The sequence below is a fragment of the Andrena cerasifolii genome, chromosome 12 (genome assembly GCF_050908995.1).
Source record: "Andrena cerasifolii isolate SP2316 chromosome 12, iyAndCera1_principal, whole genome shotgun sequence".
NCBI classification, from domain to species: domain Eukaryota; kingdom Metazoa; phylum Arthropoda; class Insecta; order Hymenoptera; family Andrenidae; genus Andrena; species Andrena cerasifolii.
The window spans coordinates 10,182,375-10,198,276 of record NC_135129.1 but is presented as its reverse complement, the minus strand read 5'-3'; the positions used below and the strand labels follow the sequence as shown (position 1 = coordinate 10,198,276).

Genomic DNA, 15,902 nt, shown 5'->3' with positions numbered 1-15,902 from the left:
TATCGCGCTAATTGCCTACCCGTGTTCCCGCGAATCGCTCTCCGCGGCTCTTGTTTGCAGCGGTAGATCCTGTCGCTCGATTATCCCACCCCCGCCGTGTTTATATCCGCGAAAAATTGGAGTCCCCTGGCCGAGCGCTTTCGCGGAAGCGCGGCAATCTCCGCGTGCTCAGGAATTCCAGGTAGATTCGATATCGGAGCCAGGTCGTCGAGTACAGTGCGACGAAGAAGCCTAGTGTCTATCTAGTGGGGTGCAATCGTCGCGATGGTAAGGTGGCTTCGCGAAACTACCACGTAATTAATTCACCATCCCAGACCCCCGCCAGTTCCCCCATGATTTTCTCCAGAGTCTCTCCGAACTCTGCCCAGCTGCTGGGTGCGCAGATGCTTGATAACTGATTCGAATTGTTTGATAACTGTTCGCGCGGAGGAAGCTTCCCTGTAAACAATCCGCCTGGCGTACTTTTCGAAACAGAAACGGAGAAAGAAACAAAGGTGCGCTCTCCTCGAACAGTTCCCGCGAATGTTCGCCACAGCGTTTTAAATCAAGCTACTCCGAGGCAGGAGTCCAGCTCAACTGCAAATGCAATCATTTACCAATCCCCACTGCTTCGTCCTCGCAATCAGCGCACAGAGCTGCACGATACGTTGCACGAGCCGCCTGTATTCCCAGGGCGACAGGGGTAGGCTCCAAAGGGTGCCGTTTGGAGCCGCAGAATTTTCAATTCTCTCGATTAGTGCAGGCACACGGTTTGCTTCAAAGCCCAGAGGTAGGTACACGCTGCCAAAGTTTGCCCAACTCCGAACACCCTCGCCCCCCACCCCGCCGTGGAATTTGACACGAATCGATCGTTCCCTTTATTCGCAAACGGTGCTTGGTCCGCGCTGGACTCGCGACGGGTCCCGATGCAACGCCCTCGATCTTGGCGGTCCCGACCGGCGGACCACGGACGCCAGCAATAAATTTGATTGGGCTAACAAATTGTCACGCTCGTCTCGAGGAGGAAGAGGCGACGTGCTCGGGGCCACTTCTTCGTAATGGGCAATTGCGAGCGGCGCACTGGAATTGCCGTGGCCTCTCCCAAGTAAATAATAAAATCGTCTCGCTCGGCCGTCCAGTCCCTCGAACGCCACGTATCAATTCGTGGCCCTTTGTTTCTCGCGATTTAACGCTCGGGCACCGCTCGCTCCCGTCGAGCCGGCATTCTTTCCTCGCAGATTCGATTGCCGGGAGTTTCCCGGGGAAACGTGTATCCTGCAACGTGACCGGCTTCTTCCTCCTCCGTGCTTCCATTGTGCGATGTTCTTCGATATCGTGGATCGGCTTTCGAGATCAGTGATCGCTTCAGTGAGTCAAAGGGTGCGCTGTCGTTGGAAATTGGGGCGAAGGGTGATGGGTCACGCTGGACTTTAGGGTTACAGTGATTCGCGTCCGATCTTATCAGTCCTCTCGTCGAGGAATTTTGTTTCTGGTGCATGGTTGCGAGGCTTTTCACATCGACCGGGTGAAAGTATGCTATTGCACACGTTACTGCTTTTAACTGCGTCGTAAAGGTGACTATTAACCCTGGTGGGAAGCGAGGTGTATCGTATTTAAGTTTTTACGCCTCTCCGTAATCCGCGTGGACATTTATAAATACATAAATATATATCCTAGCGGGGGAGGGGAGGGAGATATTTTTCAAGGCCTCGATCATTATGCCCTTTAATAGAGGGCGTAAAATTTTATACGACCCGTTCCGCGAATGTCCTTTTTACAACGGCAGAAATGATCGTGACTAAACTCATCGTGTGCTCCTAGAGAAAGGGAGGGCCGCTGGTATACTGTGATTATTATTCCGTTGCAATAGCGGTCCGTTCGTGTTCCAGCTTTATCGGACCAAAGAAGTGCCTGAAGGATCCCAGGAGAAACGAGTCGAGTCTTCCTTTGACCAAAGAGTTGCGAGAATAATATATACGCGTAGATAGAGTCAAAGAAACTATTTTATTAACTATTTCGGACGTCCTGCGAACGCGAGCGAGCTCGGCGATAGCCAGCGTGCGACGATAGATCCTCGAATTATAATATTCCAAGGAAACTGCTCCGGAGAATTCGAGCGGAGCGGCGCGAGCAAAGGGAACCGGCAGAAATCGAAGCGCCCTCCAGATGAAATTTCGCAAATCCTCCGCGTCCAGTCCCAAGATGGAATTGCTCTCGAGGCGGTCGTCGAGCGACAGGATGTCGACCTTGAAGAGATCGAGGTCCTTCCGAGCGTCGTTGAAGCTGATGTCGAAGCTGCGTACCCACGCGAGCCTGCGTTTGAACGGCGGCTTCGATCTGTCTCCTGTTGCTCCGAAGGACCAGAAGGCCAGGAAACAGCGGAGCAGCAAGCTGCCTCTGGTCGAGGAGTCCTCTAGTCCAGCTGTGAGCGCTGATAGCAACACGATCCTCCCGGATGATCCCTCGAAAAAAAGCAAACAGATAGTCGAAGAGCTCTGTAAGCACTCAGCCCCGTCCAGCGAGCTCGAGTCGCGCGGGATCTCCAAGGACCTGAAGACGAAGCTGTGCCTGACTGACAGGATAATGAGAAGAAATCGCAAAGGCACGGAGAAATCCTCGAAGAAGGACAACCAGGTGTCGCCGAAAGTGGGGCAGATTTTTCATTGGAAGAGCAACGAGGAGTGCCCGCCGACGTCCTGCGGGGAGAAGAAGGATATCCTTTATCCCGACGACGAGCGGGTCTCCTACGAGAATCCCACCTTCTGCCTGGACAGCTCCTTGGACTCTTCCGTCTCGAGTTTCCTCTTCGAGCCGGAGAGCACTGACTACGGGGCGATCGAGGGCGAGCGTCGGGACGAGTCGTCTTTGGAGGACTCCTGCCAGGACGCGGGGCTTACGCTGGTGCTCGATTCTCGCGGGCCTCGCCGGGATGACGCAGAGGAGACCTCCGAGTGCAACGGCGGCGGACTTCGCGCCTCGATCCCCGCGGGGAAGGTCAGGAGTTTGTCCGTGAACGACGCGGTCCTGCAGGACGAGGAGGCAGGGGCAAGCTTGAGCGTCGAGCACGCGGGGAATTTCGATTGCCAGCTCCGCGGGGGAGAGGGCCTCGCCTCCAAGGGGCACAAATTCACCGAGATAATCAGGACCACTTCCGTCTGCTCCTCCAAGTCCTGCAGGATCAGGACTGTGGATAATATCGCGAACTTCTGGGCGAACGCTCGCGGCAGCAGCTTCCGCAGCAAAGTACCCGTGGGGAGAAAGAAGTCCATTAAGGATTCGAGGGACCACGAGTCCATCGGGCAGGATAGGGTCCTCGTTACGACCACCTCCGGATCAAGTACGGGCCACCAGGTTTTTAATTAGTAAAACGGAACCCCTGTTACGTTCATTCAGAGTCCTCAGGACTTCTCGCTTTTCGGGGAAAGTTGGGGAGTATCGAAGGAAGCGGAGGATGAATTATCTGTTTCCGAAGTTGTTCTGAATTTTTTTTTTTCTTAATAATTGTACGGTCAACGTTTCACTGGCGTGAATCGGGGCTTTAAGTGACTTTTGGTGCATATCTTCTTCTCTGCGCGGGGAAGATGAATCGAGAAGCTGCAAGTAGTTTCTATTCAGAGAGTATTTGCGATGGGAAAGTTCGAGGAGCTTGCGATGCAATTTTTTTAGAATTATTCCTCGAGCTGCTTCATTGTTCCGTTCGGCTCCTTGTTGCATTTAGACCTTTCGCGTCATCTTCGCTCCGTCGTTTTTCATTTTATAAGGAAACGGTTCCAGCAAGAACTACCGAGACACACGAGTTTCGATTTCTTCTTTCTTTCGAATTTTTAATGCGCGTTGCAAGTTACTGGTTTTATTTATTTTTCATTCGGTTGCTTTCGTTTATGTTCGCGCAGAGTTATACTCTTTGCAAGGGATGGAGTTCCTGGAGGGTTTCGGGAAGAAAAAGCAGCAGCCACATCAGCAAGCGAATAACATATCGTCGGTGCACATCAATCCCCTATCGGCACAGTCCCTCAACATACACCTGCATGGTATTTTCTTTTTATTTTACGTTCGTTTCTTCGTTTCTCGTCGGTCTCTTTGAATTTGCCGTCGAGAGCTTTGAATTAATTCTCAGGTTCTTTTAAGCTCCGACGTTTCCCGTTTACCCAAAACAGCTGCAGTTCCTCGAGTACGCACGGTGCTCTGTTTACGCTTCGGCGGACGAGAATCAGTGAACTTAAAAGTGCTAGTGAATTACTACGAAGCAGTTTGAAGCTTCTCGAGTATTGTTAGCGGACTTACAGAGGGGAGACGCGACCCACGCTTTACACGCAATACAGCCTTGCCGTTTCATCTTTCAGCTCTCTTCGCGGCCGTGGAACATGGCCACCTGGACAAGGCCAGGACCATTTTGGAGTCGACGGACGTGGACGTGAACAGGTGAGTTGATCCACCATTTAAATTCTACTCTCGAGGCATCCCAACGGAATTTCTCACGGATTTTCTCCACGAGCCTTTCCTATACTCAAGCGACCTATAATCTTCGCGCGAAAGATATACGTAGTCCTAACAGTGACGCGCTGATCGCAAGCGCGAAGAAATGGCCAACCGTATCGTCCACGTGGTCTAGATGTAGGTTAATCACAGCCGTTAATTAATTCCCCGAGCCGTTGCAGAAAACAAGATAATTAACGTGGCAGTGAATGGCGACAGTCCAACGTAAGACTCTAGGAAGTCTCCGCGAGAGTTCATCGATTCGCGGTTCTGAAAAAGGATTACCTAACGAACAGCCGTGCCCCGTGCTCGTAATTATGTATTCGCGCCGTTCGGTGGGCACTTGTACTCTGAAAGTGGGCGTGCAATTGTGGGGGAGTCTCGTTTTATCGCCGCAGTCGTTCATCTTCCCCTTTCCGTCGATACCAACAACGACACCTTTGATAACCGGCGAATAGATAAATTTATCTTCGTCCTCCTCTGTGCACATCCTCCCCGAAGGATCACGCGTGTCAACGGAAGCCGTCGCAGAGCCACCGAGGAGCCATTCTCGCTGCAAGAATGGTCGAAAGTAGCGGAGCTCGGGGGGAAAATATTCCAGCTCGTTTTACAAGGGCCGTGCCCTCGATAACAATTTACGACGCGGGGAATTCGTGGCTAGAAACTCCTCGGCTCCGGGCAGAAGAGCCAACTTGACGAGATACCTACCTCCTGGACCGCCGTCAATGATTTACGAGGGAAATTCGACCTGGCCCGTTTGTTTTCCAAAAAGTTCTCGCCCGCGTTGACTGCCAGGCGAAACGCCCGATACACGCCGTGGCAGCGCGCAGAAGCCTGTTTATGACCCAGATGTTACTTCCTGGGGTGGAAGTTGCTGGTTTAATCGAGTCCGCTGGCGCAAAAGTTCGCGACGCGGTCCTCGGGAATTATTCGAACTTCACCCGGTGTCGTTTATCTGTGCCTTGTCCACGGCCTCGGAGAAAGCACCGCGACGGCGAAACTCGCGGCGAATCCTTATTCGCCGGCGTTCCTGATCCGTCGCGACGTATCTGTGCGTTTCGAAGGTAACGAGATTAGTTTGACCAAGCTTCGGAGAGGATTGTCAATTGGTCGGATTGCAAAGGCGACAAATTGGGAACGGGCGACCCGAGGATCGCCAAGCGCGTAGCACTGTGCATGCAAAGTACACCTCGCGTCACGGTTGATTTTACAATCGATTTAAACGCACTGTACCGCCGTGGCATTTGTCGGAGAAGCGTCGAGAAAGATTGCAATCATTTCAACAGCTAGAAGCTAAATTATATCGCTTTTGACTTGCATCTTAACCCTCGGTTGTCAAACTGGGTCAAATTTACCTAACCCAAAATATGACTCCGGGTCAAATACAGCTGAGGCGTCAAATTAAGATTTTAGGTCCAGCTTCAGCGTGAATTATTTCACTTTAAGAAAATTTTCTTCTTTTTGCAATCATATGACTGTGACAGGTGCTGCACCTGACGCCAAAATCGTCGAAGAGGTTGACGCGATTCCACAATATTTAATCAATAATAAGGATCGACATAGAAAAAAATCTGCAAGTTTAAAAATGTCTGCTTATATCACGAAAGAGTTTAATGTAATTTAGCAATAGTTTTTTTTTTTTAAAAATCAAATTTCGGGGGCTGTTGCGCGAGAATCCCCCCTTAAGAGAGATAACGAGTGCTTCATTATTGGAAAATTTGATGAGACGTCACGTGGCCCTGCCTGCAGATGGGAAATAAACTATGCCACCCAGTTCCGTTCAGGTGATCGCTAGCAATTACGTTCTTGGACAAACGCGCTTTTGCTGCTGCCATTAGTAAACGGGGACAATGAGAGAAGTGGATAAACGGATTATCACGGTAGCGAATGGGCATTCAGCGGCGATTACGACGCAAGAGTACGTCGGTTTCGACGCAACACGTCGATTCTGGGATCCGGATCCGAGTTTCGGGATCCATTACAGCTGCCTCCCTTTCTGATTGGCATCGATACGTCACCGCTTTGATCATCGCGTCGGTACGCGTCCTGCATTCGCCGCCCTTCGCGCTAATTTCAGGCGGTTAAAGGTCCATTCACCGACGAAATTGCCTCGATTATTGGCGCCTGGCCACCATCTATCCATCGCGCATTCGACGAACTCTTTTCGATCACTGGATAGCTTTCTTTTTGGTACCTTTTTGCTTTGGCTCGGGTATTACGTTTTCCTTCCAACGGTACAGCTTTCACACTCCGCTGGGAACATTTTTCTATGGAACTTCGTGCGAGTGGTCGAACTTAAAGGTTGCTCGAGAAGCCTTCAGTCCAATACTCGACACCTTCGACACTTTTAACCACCACTACTGTTACACCAGCTGTTTGCCCTCTCGCGACCATCCTGGTCTAAGAAATTGAAGCAGATTCCACGTCTGCACTCTGCAAGGAATCCTCTGCAGTTTCGCGGTCCTTAGAAGGGAAGGAGAGTCGAAGATAAGGCGAATGTCCCAATTTCTGCTCATTTAAGAGGTTACTCGTCATAAAGAAGGTGTACAAAATTTGTTTGTCATGAAAATTTGCAGAGTAATTGATTAATTCTTTAATAATAAATCCAGCAATTCAAAAACTATTTAAGAAAGATATTTCAAGACGTTTAACTAGTAGTAATTTGTAATTAAATATTATGCTTTAAATGTCCGTATTTCTGCTCACGAAAAATAGCGATGTACGTATTTCTATTCACCATTTGTAACAATTTCTGCTCGCATAATATGTTGCCTTTTCAGGTTAAAATGTTTCATCTTTTATGGAGATGTTTTATAACACAACAGTAAAGCATAAAATAATGATAAACGAGAAATAAAATGCTTTCGAATAGAAATACAGGTTACAGCATATATTGAATTGTCAGGTTGTGCTACTAAAATTTTGGTGAGTAGAAATGTGGACATGGCGGTGATTCACTGGACCCTAAATCTAATCACCTGTTTTGTATTTGAACAAATTAAAAATAGTAAAAAAAATTATACCCAGAGGACAATACGGTATCTTTTTTTGTTATTACATAAGAACTTTTACTGCAAAAACTATTTTCTGCCCAATTATCGAGGACCAATATTGACGCTGTTCCTTAGCACAACCATCTGGAACACGGTCGAAAAATCATGAGTCTGATTTTAAAAGTCTTTCGTTGCTTATGCTGCACTTTGATTGGCCCCAAGGTCGTAAAACACTCGTGTAAATGTTCAAATAATTTAGGATTACTTTGTTGCACCAAGCGTAACGCTTATAATAATAAGAAAAATACGAAATGAGCAGAAATGGGGACATGAGCAGAAATTGGGACATTCACCTTATCTTCGACTCTCCTTCGCTTTTACGGACCGCGAAAATGCAGAGGCTTCCTTGCAGAGTGCAGACGTGGGACCATAGCGAAGGAGCACGTATCTCGTCCTTCGTTTCCGACTCATGAAATTTTGACGAAGCTTCGCGACGCTAGGGAAGTTGTTTCTCAGTTTCTGTCTGATAAAGGCGCAGAAGATAGAAGCCAATTAATTCCGAGTCTAATGTAAAGGCCAGTAGTTTAAGTTAATTAGACTAAGACCGATCGAAGCGGAGGATCACGGGCGTGCATACTGGAACGTCTACGATAACGTCACCCATCCAGCGGACGAAATCGAATTATCCTCGGGGATCGATACGCGTGTAACGAGCCTTCTGCCACGGATCGATAGGATTACACCGGGCAGGAGCCATGTAACCTGATGAAACGCTTTGTCCCCGGCGCGATCGTTGCAGGCGAGAGGCTGATTAACGCGCCCCGCTAATTAAATAAAAACAGATCGTAACGCTGGGAAATCAGAAATCCCTCGTTTACCCCGCCATTCGACGCTGGCTCCGTTACGCTTTTACCGCGGCACTTGATGGCCAATAATGCCTGCATTTAATTTTCGATCGGGGACCCCGGAGCGCCCGCGTTTACGAGGGGCCAATAACGAAGGGTGCAGAGTTAACGGCAACGGTGGCTCGTAAAAAAGTCCCACTGTCTTCTGCTGTATTTATTGGACCGCGGGGCGAGCTTATGGAATGAAAATACGACTCGATTCCGCGGCGGTGAATGGAAATAGCTGATGAGAAATAAACAGCGGAGAGTCTGTGGGCACAGTTGGCGACCTGGCGGAGAGTTTGGCGAAGGCTTTATTGAATTCGTTCGGGAATTTAGTTTCATTGGCTGCTGGGGTTGTACGATGCGTATACAAATGAATAATGGAGCGGCAAGGAGATGGAATGGAAAATATGACGATTGATGGCACTTGCATAGTTATGCCTGCCCTTTGAACATTTATTAGCGTCACAGTTGCAGGATTAAGGTCACCTTTCTCGAATCGCTAGGTCCTTTGATAACCGACGTAACTTTTTCCCTCCCGAAAAACAGCGCGCGATTGTTACGATTAAATCGTGCGATCGATCCTTTCCAAAGAGTGACACCAGTCTGAATTCGATTTTCAGCGTGAACAGCGACGGCCTGTCAGCCCTGGATGTCGCGGTGCTCAGCAACAATAGGCCCCTCGCAAAAATGCTGGTCGCGTTTGGCGCGCAGGAGGGTAACCAATGTAAGTATCCACGAATTCCATTGCAATTCTCGTTTGTCGCTCGCGACCATCGGCGTCTGAAAGTCTCCATCTGATCCCCGCGAATATCGGATCCAAGGGATTCGAAGCAGGGCGGCGATACGTCGCGCGTAACGAAGCGTTAATTCAATTCGATTCAAAGGGCCATTTCCCTCGCCGCAATGGGAGGTGACTGATATTTCGCCGCGATAGAAAAATCTGACACGCAACAGCGCACAAGGGCGGACAAATTGCCGTCCTTTCCCTCCGCTCGCGGCCGCCCCCTGCACTTTCGCACAATAGCAGTGCAAATATCTCCCTCGCACAGGGGCTGTAAAATGCGCGACACCGGCGTGGGAGTGACGAATGGTCGGGGCATCGGCAATTTCTGTTACTTCGCTCTGTCCGGGATTAATTGCCGGCTGGTTTTTCCGCGGCGAGGTGCTTGGGAAAATTCGGCAAACGAGTTCGCCAGTGGAGAGCCGTGTCGCGAGATCAAGTACCGCGGAACGTTTCGACTGAATTGCAGGAAATGATTAGGGCGCGGGAGACGCGTTCGGGGGAGGAGAAATAATCGAACTGGATGGGGTTCCAATTAGGATTTCCGCGGTTTGTAATAAAAGTGCTGCGGTGCTTTATTATTGCGCTTCGACCGCGACGGGGTGAAAAGAAACGTGGAAACTTTCTATCGAACTTTTCTGCCTCCACGTACGGAGGTATGTTATAATTCATCCCTGAACTCCGTTTCGACTTACAAATTATGAATTCTTCTTGCTTGTTTTCCCTGAGAATTCTATTCCGAAGAATCGTTTGAACTTGTATTGGATACCAGGAACGTTATTAATTATTCAAAAGCGATGGCACAGAAATTGTCGCTTAGTTTTAGAATACCTAATATTTCCTAGAAACAGCATGATACATGGCGCGAAGCAATCCGTCGGATCCCTCGCAACTTGGTATCTATCAGAATTCTGATCCGCAGAAAGGTTCGCAAGGGTCCGCACCGCGCCAGGAATCATTTGCGCGTAACGACTGTCGGGCACGAATGAATTTGAATTTTAAATGGCCACTGCGGTGGCATCGACCGTCTGCGCCTGGCGTGAATGTTGCAACGAGATGCAACTGCAACGGTATCGCAGGCGATTCCCGATACGATTACGTAACGAGACGAAGCTTTTAAGCTCCCCTGCTCGAATACACGTATTAACTGTATGTAATGCTTCGATCCAGCCCTTTGCCGGCGTTTCATCCACTTAGCTCGTACCTCCGTCCATTTCCGTCTCGTTCATTAAATCCTGATCGTTTAATTAGTTTCTCGCGTTAAGCAACTTCAAACGAAAGCATAATCACGTTGGTTAATTACGTTCGAGGCGTGTGAGCGAGTCATATGATTTCGCGGGGTGAGGCTGCAGTCGCGTTAACATATTCACATTTTTACGCCGCTTTCTAATTAACGGCAGTTGACGCTCCGCGTTACTGGCGTTAAATTCGCCATCGATCGCCCCACCGGGGACTTTAACGTTGTCGCGCAGTTCAACAGCCATGATTTATGCAGGCGTTAAAGTCTCTCGGATTAAAATCTCCCCTTTTTTTTACGGCGGCCAGATGCATGCGGCTTTTTTTCGAAGTCATGGTTTTCGTTTAATTACATGTGAATAACAGTCATCGGTATAGGAAAGTGCGTAGTTTAAGTGCGGGTCACTGATAGTATTGAATATGGAATGCGAAAAAAAAAATAAAAAACGGAAAAATGGCAGAACTAGCCCCGGTCTCGTTAGGTATTTGCGTCCCTCCGAAATGAAAATGTCCATCGCTCCTGAAATTAAAAAGCATTTCGAGGGTGAAGGTTGAAACGATTTTAATTCATTTATATTATTTATTACCTCAACAAGAATAATTTTACATAAATTATATATAAAAAAAATATATTAAAATTATATTCAAATTTTCATACATTACTTATTTTTTTTCTATATTAATTTTTCACAATAAATTAATATATAGGTATATTTTAAATAAATAAAACTGCGCCATAACGCAATCCCTTCGGTTTTCTATGCCTCTGCCGCAGATGAAGCGTTGCGTTTAAAAGGAGAAGAGAGGCCGTTGTCGCCTATTAATATCTCGCTGATCCATTGATACCCGTCGAACCGTATCGAAAGCTGTAAAATAATATGGGCGGAGATTACGTGTCCAGATAGAAAGTGGCAATCGATATCCGACGCGAGTGCAATCGGTCGAGACGCGGCCGGCCGTCTCCCGTGCAATTGCTCGGCGATTTTGCATTCGCAAACATCGGGCCGACTGAATCGACCCAATTAGCTTGGATCCTCGTCGAGCATTTTTCCGCGATTCTCCGCTGACAAGCCACGTTGATTTGCACAATTGGCCCGATTACGCGCTGCCCTCCGACTGTTCCGTTCTGGATCTCATCGCCTCGCTCCTTCCCTCGTCCCCGCGACAGGAAAGTCAGCTCGTTTTCCCAACAGTTAGCCTCTAACTAACTCCATTCATGTACCTTAAGAGGCTGCGGATCGGGTCGAACAATCGCGACAAACGTTGCCGCGGCCTCCATTGACCATCGCTCGATTCTCCCTTAACATTCTATTCTGCACAATAATGCGTTTAGGCTCGAGCAGGCGGTGCTGAGAATTTACGTAATCTTGTTAGGTTTTTAGTAACTTCTAGCGTCCCTTGAGATTTTTTTTCTCTCGTCTCCTGGGTTCGAATAACTGGGAACGAATAAAAGTTAAATTATTCAACTTAATTAATAAGAGTTAAAAAATGTATTCGTCATGTATCGGATAAAGTGAACGCGGGGTAACGCATGAATGACGAATATATATTTTTTTCTTAACTTTTATTCGTTATTCGAAATTTTATTTAAATAAAGCTTTTGCCCATCTCTGCTCTGAAGTCACGAAAGAGTATATGCACATCATAGTAGATCCCTGCTTAATATAATCCCACGAAGAATTTTCATAGAAGTTCGATTCTATTGCACAGTCAAGTCTCCAGAGTCCCTGGGCAGTCACCTGGCCTCGTTGCTGTCGGAAGCGGAGCACAGGGTCCAAGAACTCGGCGGCAGCACTTCCGGTAGCGGCGGTACCACCCTTCTGGAGCCACCGAGCAGCCACAGGTCGAGTTTTTCGTCGCAGCACAACAATCTCACGGGATGCGGCGGCAGCGCTGAGGACAAGCAGCTAGCATTGTGGGAGAGGCGAGCTAGAGCCCTCAGGAAGATGTTGCTTGGGTTCGATCAAGCGAGTGAGTGTTGTTAAAGCACAGAGACCTTGATGCATTGAACAAGACGCTTCGAGTAGAGGGTACAACGCGATACTCCTTCCAGGGCCGCCTGATATGCCGTTCCTGGTCGCAGTGGACGTTACGGGGACGAATTCTGTGACGGTGAGGTTCCAGGAGCCAGATTCCCACGACTCTCCTATCTGCACCAAGTTCAAGGTCCAGTGGAGCGTCAAGGAGGACTTCTCGGTGATCTGCGGGGAGAGGGAGGTGCTGGACATGAAGCAGAGAGAGTGCAGAATCGACGACCTCGTTCAGGGGCAGAAATACCATTTCAGAGCGGCTGCTGGCAACCTGAAGGGATACAGCAGGTTCAGGAACTCGACGCCTGCCCACGTTACCCCCAGCAGTACGATCATTTTCCATTTCCTAGGGATCCTGTTTCGTAGCTGGGCGTTAGTTGAGAATTACGAGGTGGCTCCTGTGCCTCGGGTTTATCTCACGCCTACAGCTCGCTCGCGGTTAGACTTCCTGCGCTGTGGATCGAAGGTGTAGAGCGCCTTCTTGCTGTTCCAGGCTGGAGGGACATCGACGGCAGGGTGCCAAGGTTCGCTGGTCGATTGGAGCAGTTGAACACCCTGTTCACGGATATAAGGCGGCCGGAGTACACTCAGGAGACGCCAGCGGTGCAGAGGCGCAACCACAAGAAGAAGACGACGATAAAGCAACTGTTCACGGCCACTAGCAAGTTCCAGAAGAACCTGAGGCGCGGGGTCTTCCTCGCCTGTTTGCTCTACCACGAAGACAAGGTGCTCGTGACCAACGAGGACTTTCTGCCTGTGATCGAGATCGACGAGACGTATCCTAGCTGCATTTACAACGACTTCCACTGGCTGATGAAGGTGGCATGCACCTGGGACGACGTCAAGACCCTCCGCCAGGACATGGAGAAGAGCCACAGCAGCTCGACCAACCATTTCAGGATAAAGCTACTGCAGGCTGCTGCGCAGATGCAGGTTCGTTCCTCAGTTCGTCATCCTTCCCTCGTCCACATACTAGCTATCGCGAAGTTCACGTCAGTGGTCGATAACACTTACAATGTCTCCGACTGTTACAGGCAGCATTGTGCATACAGGACCTCGGGCAGCTGTACCACAAACCGATCAGAGACATCCAAGGCACCCTGGTCTTCTCCACGGTGAATTACATCAAGTCCCCGAAGCTGATCTCTGTATTGAACAGCAGATGGCTGCCGCTTAGCAAGGTGACGAAGAAGGTGATCACCCACGAGGACAGCAACGTGGCGGACATCTTGATAGCCAGCATACAGGAGCAGATGACCTACCACCAAGTCAGCAGTATTAAGCTGTCCAAGGGGCTGTACCTCGGCTACCTGAAGATGCAGAGCAGCGTGGACCTGATTCAGGTGGTGGTGCCGGCGAAATCGCCCAACGTTTTACCTCACTGCAAGGTCCGCGACAATCCGCACGTCTCCGCGTAAGTAGCTCCCTTACGAGGCTCGATCATTCGTCGTAGATACTGCAGACTCTTACCGTTCGTTTCCTTCCAGAGAAGAGTGGGATTACTTGAAGAGGATAACGCGAATTCACGCGGCAGACGCCTCTGCGAAGGACTCCGAGGAGAAGGAGAACGTGACGAACGAGTCGCAGGGTACCGAGCAGCAGAAGCTCTTCGTCGACCTCGTCGCGGCTACCGCGAGGCGGTTGCTGAATTACATGGAGATCAACCCTGACGATTCCCTCTGCCATCGACTCTACGACGCCGAAGTGATCGATCTGACGCACGACGTGTCCTTCCTCATTACCGTGCCTCCCGCGGAGACTGCCTGCTGCGTGCCTGGCACTAGAGAGATTCTTCTGCAGCGGGGCGATCTTCTGTCGTTACCCATTCAAGTATTCGAGATGGTCCACCTGAATACCTACCAGAAGGAGGTGATCAACAGGTACTCGAGGCTAAGCTGCATCCTCGAGCTGGACACCGCGCAAGCCCAGCACAACCACAGGGAGGCGTTCAGCTCCCAGGAGCTAAGCGTGGCGAAGGACAAGCTAGCCAGGCTGCAGGACCTTCAGACGCAAGTGAACACTGTGTGGAAGGGTGCTAGGTGGCTGATAGACGTGATCACGTTCGCGAGGGATCGCGGGTCCTCCCAGCAAAGCGTAAGTTGGATCGTTCGAGTATGATCGTAGAGCTTGAGGTTCGGTGTTTATAAACTTGGTTCGCTCCGTGGCTTGCTCGTTACAGGGATCATCGCAGACGGTTGGTATTTCCATGAAGCACCTGCTCAGCCTCGACAGAAACAAGAGCAACAGCAACAGCCTGAAGAGGAGCCTGTTGCAGTTGCCGCCGCGCGACCCAAAGCTCGTCAAGTCCAGTCCAGGCCGAGGCAGCTGGCCAGGGCCTAACGTGACCAACTCCTCCTCGAACTTGCTGACGACGGAGTTCAGCAAGAGCGAACAACAGCTGCCGAGCGGCCAGTACATTCGCAAGGGCAGCAACACGTCCAATCTGTCGACCGCCTCCGAGCCACAGAAGTCCTCGGTGCCGATGAGCAGCGCCAGCAATCTGAGCCACGCGACCAGCGCCGGCAGCAACAACCATCTGGCACCGCTGCAGAACACCAGGCTGCCGCCCTCAAAATCCGAGGACACCCTGATCCTGACCAAGTACAAGCACAGTCCCAGGAACAGGTCAGCAACCATCACTTCAGCCTCGGCCAGTACCAGCCCGTTGCTCAGCATAAAGCCCATCATTTATGGCGGCTCGCTTCTCAGTGTGTCGACGGCCATGACGAACACGACCAGCCTGCTCAGCGTCAGCAACACCAACTCCGACAGCTTGCACTCTCTGAGCAGCGACGAATACTCCACGCCCAACTCGAGCGTGTGCATCAAGGTCGCTCACGCGAAAGGGAAATCGACCAAGCCCACCGCCAGCGTGGCAGCAATGGCGACCGGGTCGCTGGAGAGCCAGCTGGAAGAGGAGAAGGACGAGGCGACGATGATGCCGGCACCTCTGCCTGGTATTCTCCAGGTAACTTGCACCGCGGCTACTCGAACGGCGATCGATTGGTTAGGCGGTTACCTTCAGAGGGATGTAGTTCTGATCTTTTGTCGAGACGAGGTTAGTGGAATTGGGTGCTGGCGAGTCCCGGGGTTGATCTGCTTTATACAGTAGGTAAATTCAGATGGATTTCTTTAAAGAAACATTTAGACTACCTCGAGATCTCGAGACTTGAGATTGCACAACAATCCTGTGGCTCGCTGGCACTAATCACCTCGGTCGCTTCGTAGTAGACGAGATACTGTTCTACCGCGTGCAAGCTTCCATAGGGTAAACGCACGCGTTTCGAATCTGATCGCGACGCTTGGTATCCACGAGTACCGCCCATTGAGTTTAAATAATCTTTCTCCTTGTAGGGAACACAAGTCTAACCCGATTGTAGTTAAAAACAGCTCACTTGGTCTTCTAGTGCAGACCGATGTAGCAGACATATGAGTAAGCCGCTACACCGCCACGTTTAAGCGCTTCTTTCGCTCAGATTACACGCTTTCCATGTACCAGTCTGACGTAGCATGAAGA

At 50.0% G+C, this 15,902-nt stretch overlaps 1 protein-coding gene across 12 annotated transcripts in view; it reads left to right on the top strand.

Moving 5' to 3' along the window:
* Nucleotides 1-15,902, top strand: part of Wake (ankyrin repeat and fibronectin type III domain containing protein wide awake) — a 113,860-nt gene that overhangs the window by 95,038 nt on the left and 2,920 nt on the right. For 7 of the 12 annotated variants that reach the window (XM_076823632.1, XM_076823634.1, XM_076823635.1 and 4 more), the window contains 9 exons: nucleotides 3,873-4,010; nucleotides 4,323-4,401; nucleotides 8,959-9,062; nucleotides 12,066-12,326; nucleotides 12,409-12,711; nucleotides 12,879-13,318; nucleotides 13,420-13,799; nucleotides 13,873-14,479; nucleotides 14,565-15,353. In XM_076823632.1, coding sequence (XP_076679747.1) covers nucleotides 3,873-4,010; nucleotides 4,323-4,401; nucleotides 8,959-9,062; nucleotides 12,066-12,326; nucleotides 12,409-12,711; nucleotides 12,879-13,318; nucleotides 13,420-13,799; nucleotides 13,873-14,479; nucleotides 14,565-15,353 — 3,101 coding nt within the window. Of the gene's footprint in view, nucleotides 1-1,868; nucleotides 3,317-3,872; nucleotides 4,011-4,322; nucleotides 4,402-8,958; nucleotides 9,063-12,065; nucleotides 12,327-12,408; nucleotides 12,712-12,878; nucleotides 13,319-13,419; nucleotides 13,800-13,872; nucleotides 14,480-14,564; nucleotides 15,354-15,739; nucleotides 15,819-15,902 lie in introns of all 12 variants that reach the window. The other 5 variants (XR_013086779.1, XM_076823630.1, XR_013086780.1 and 2 more) reach the window with 4 other exon arrangements.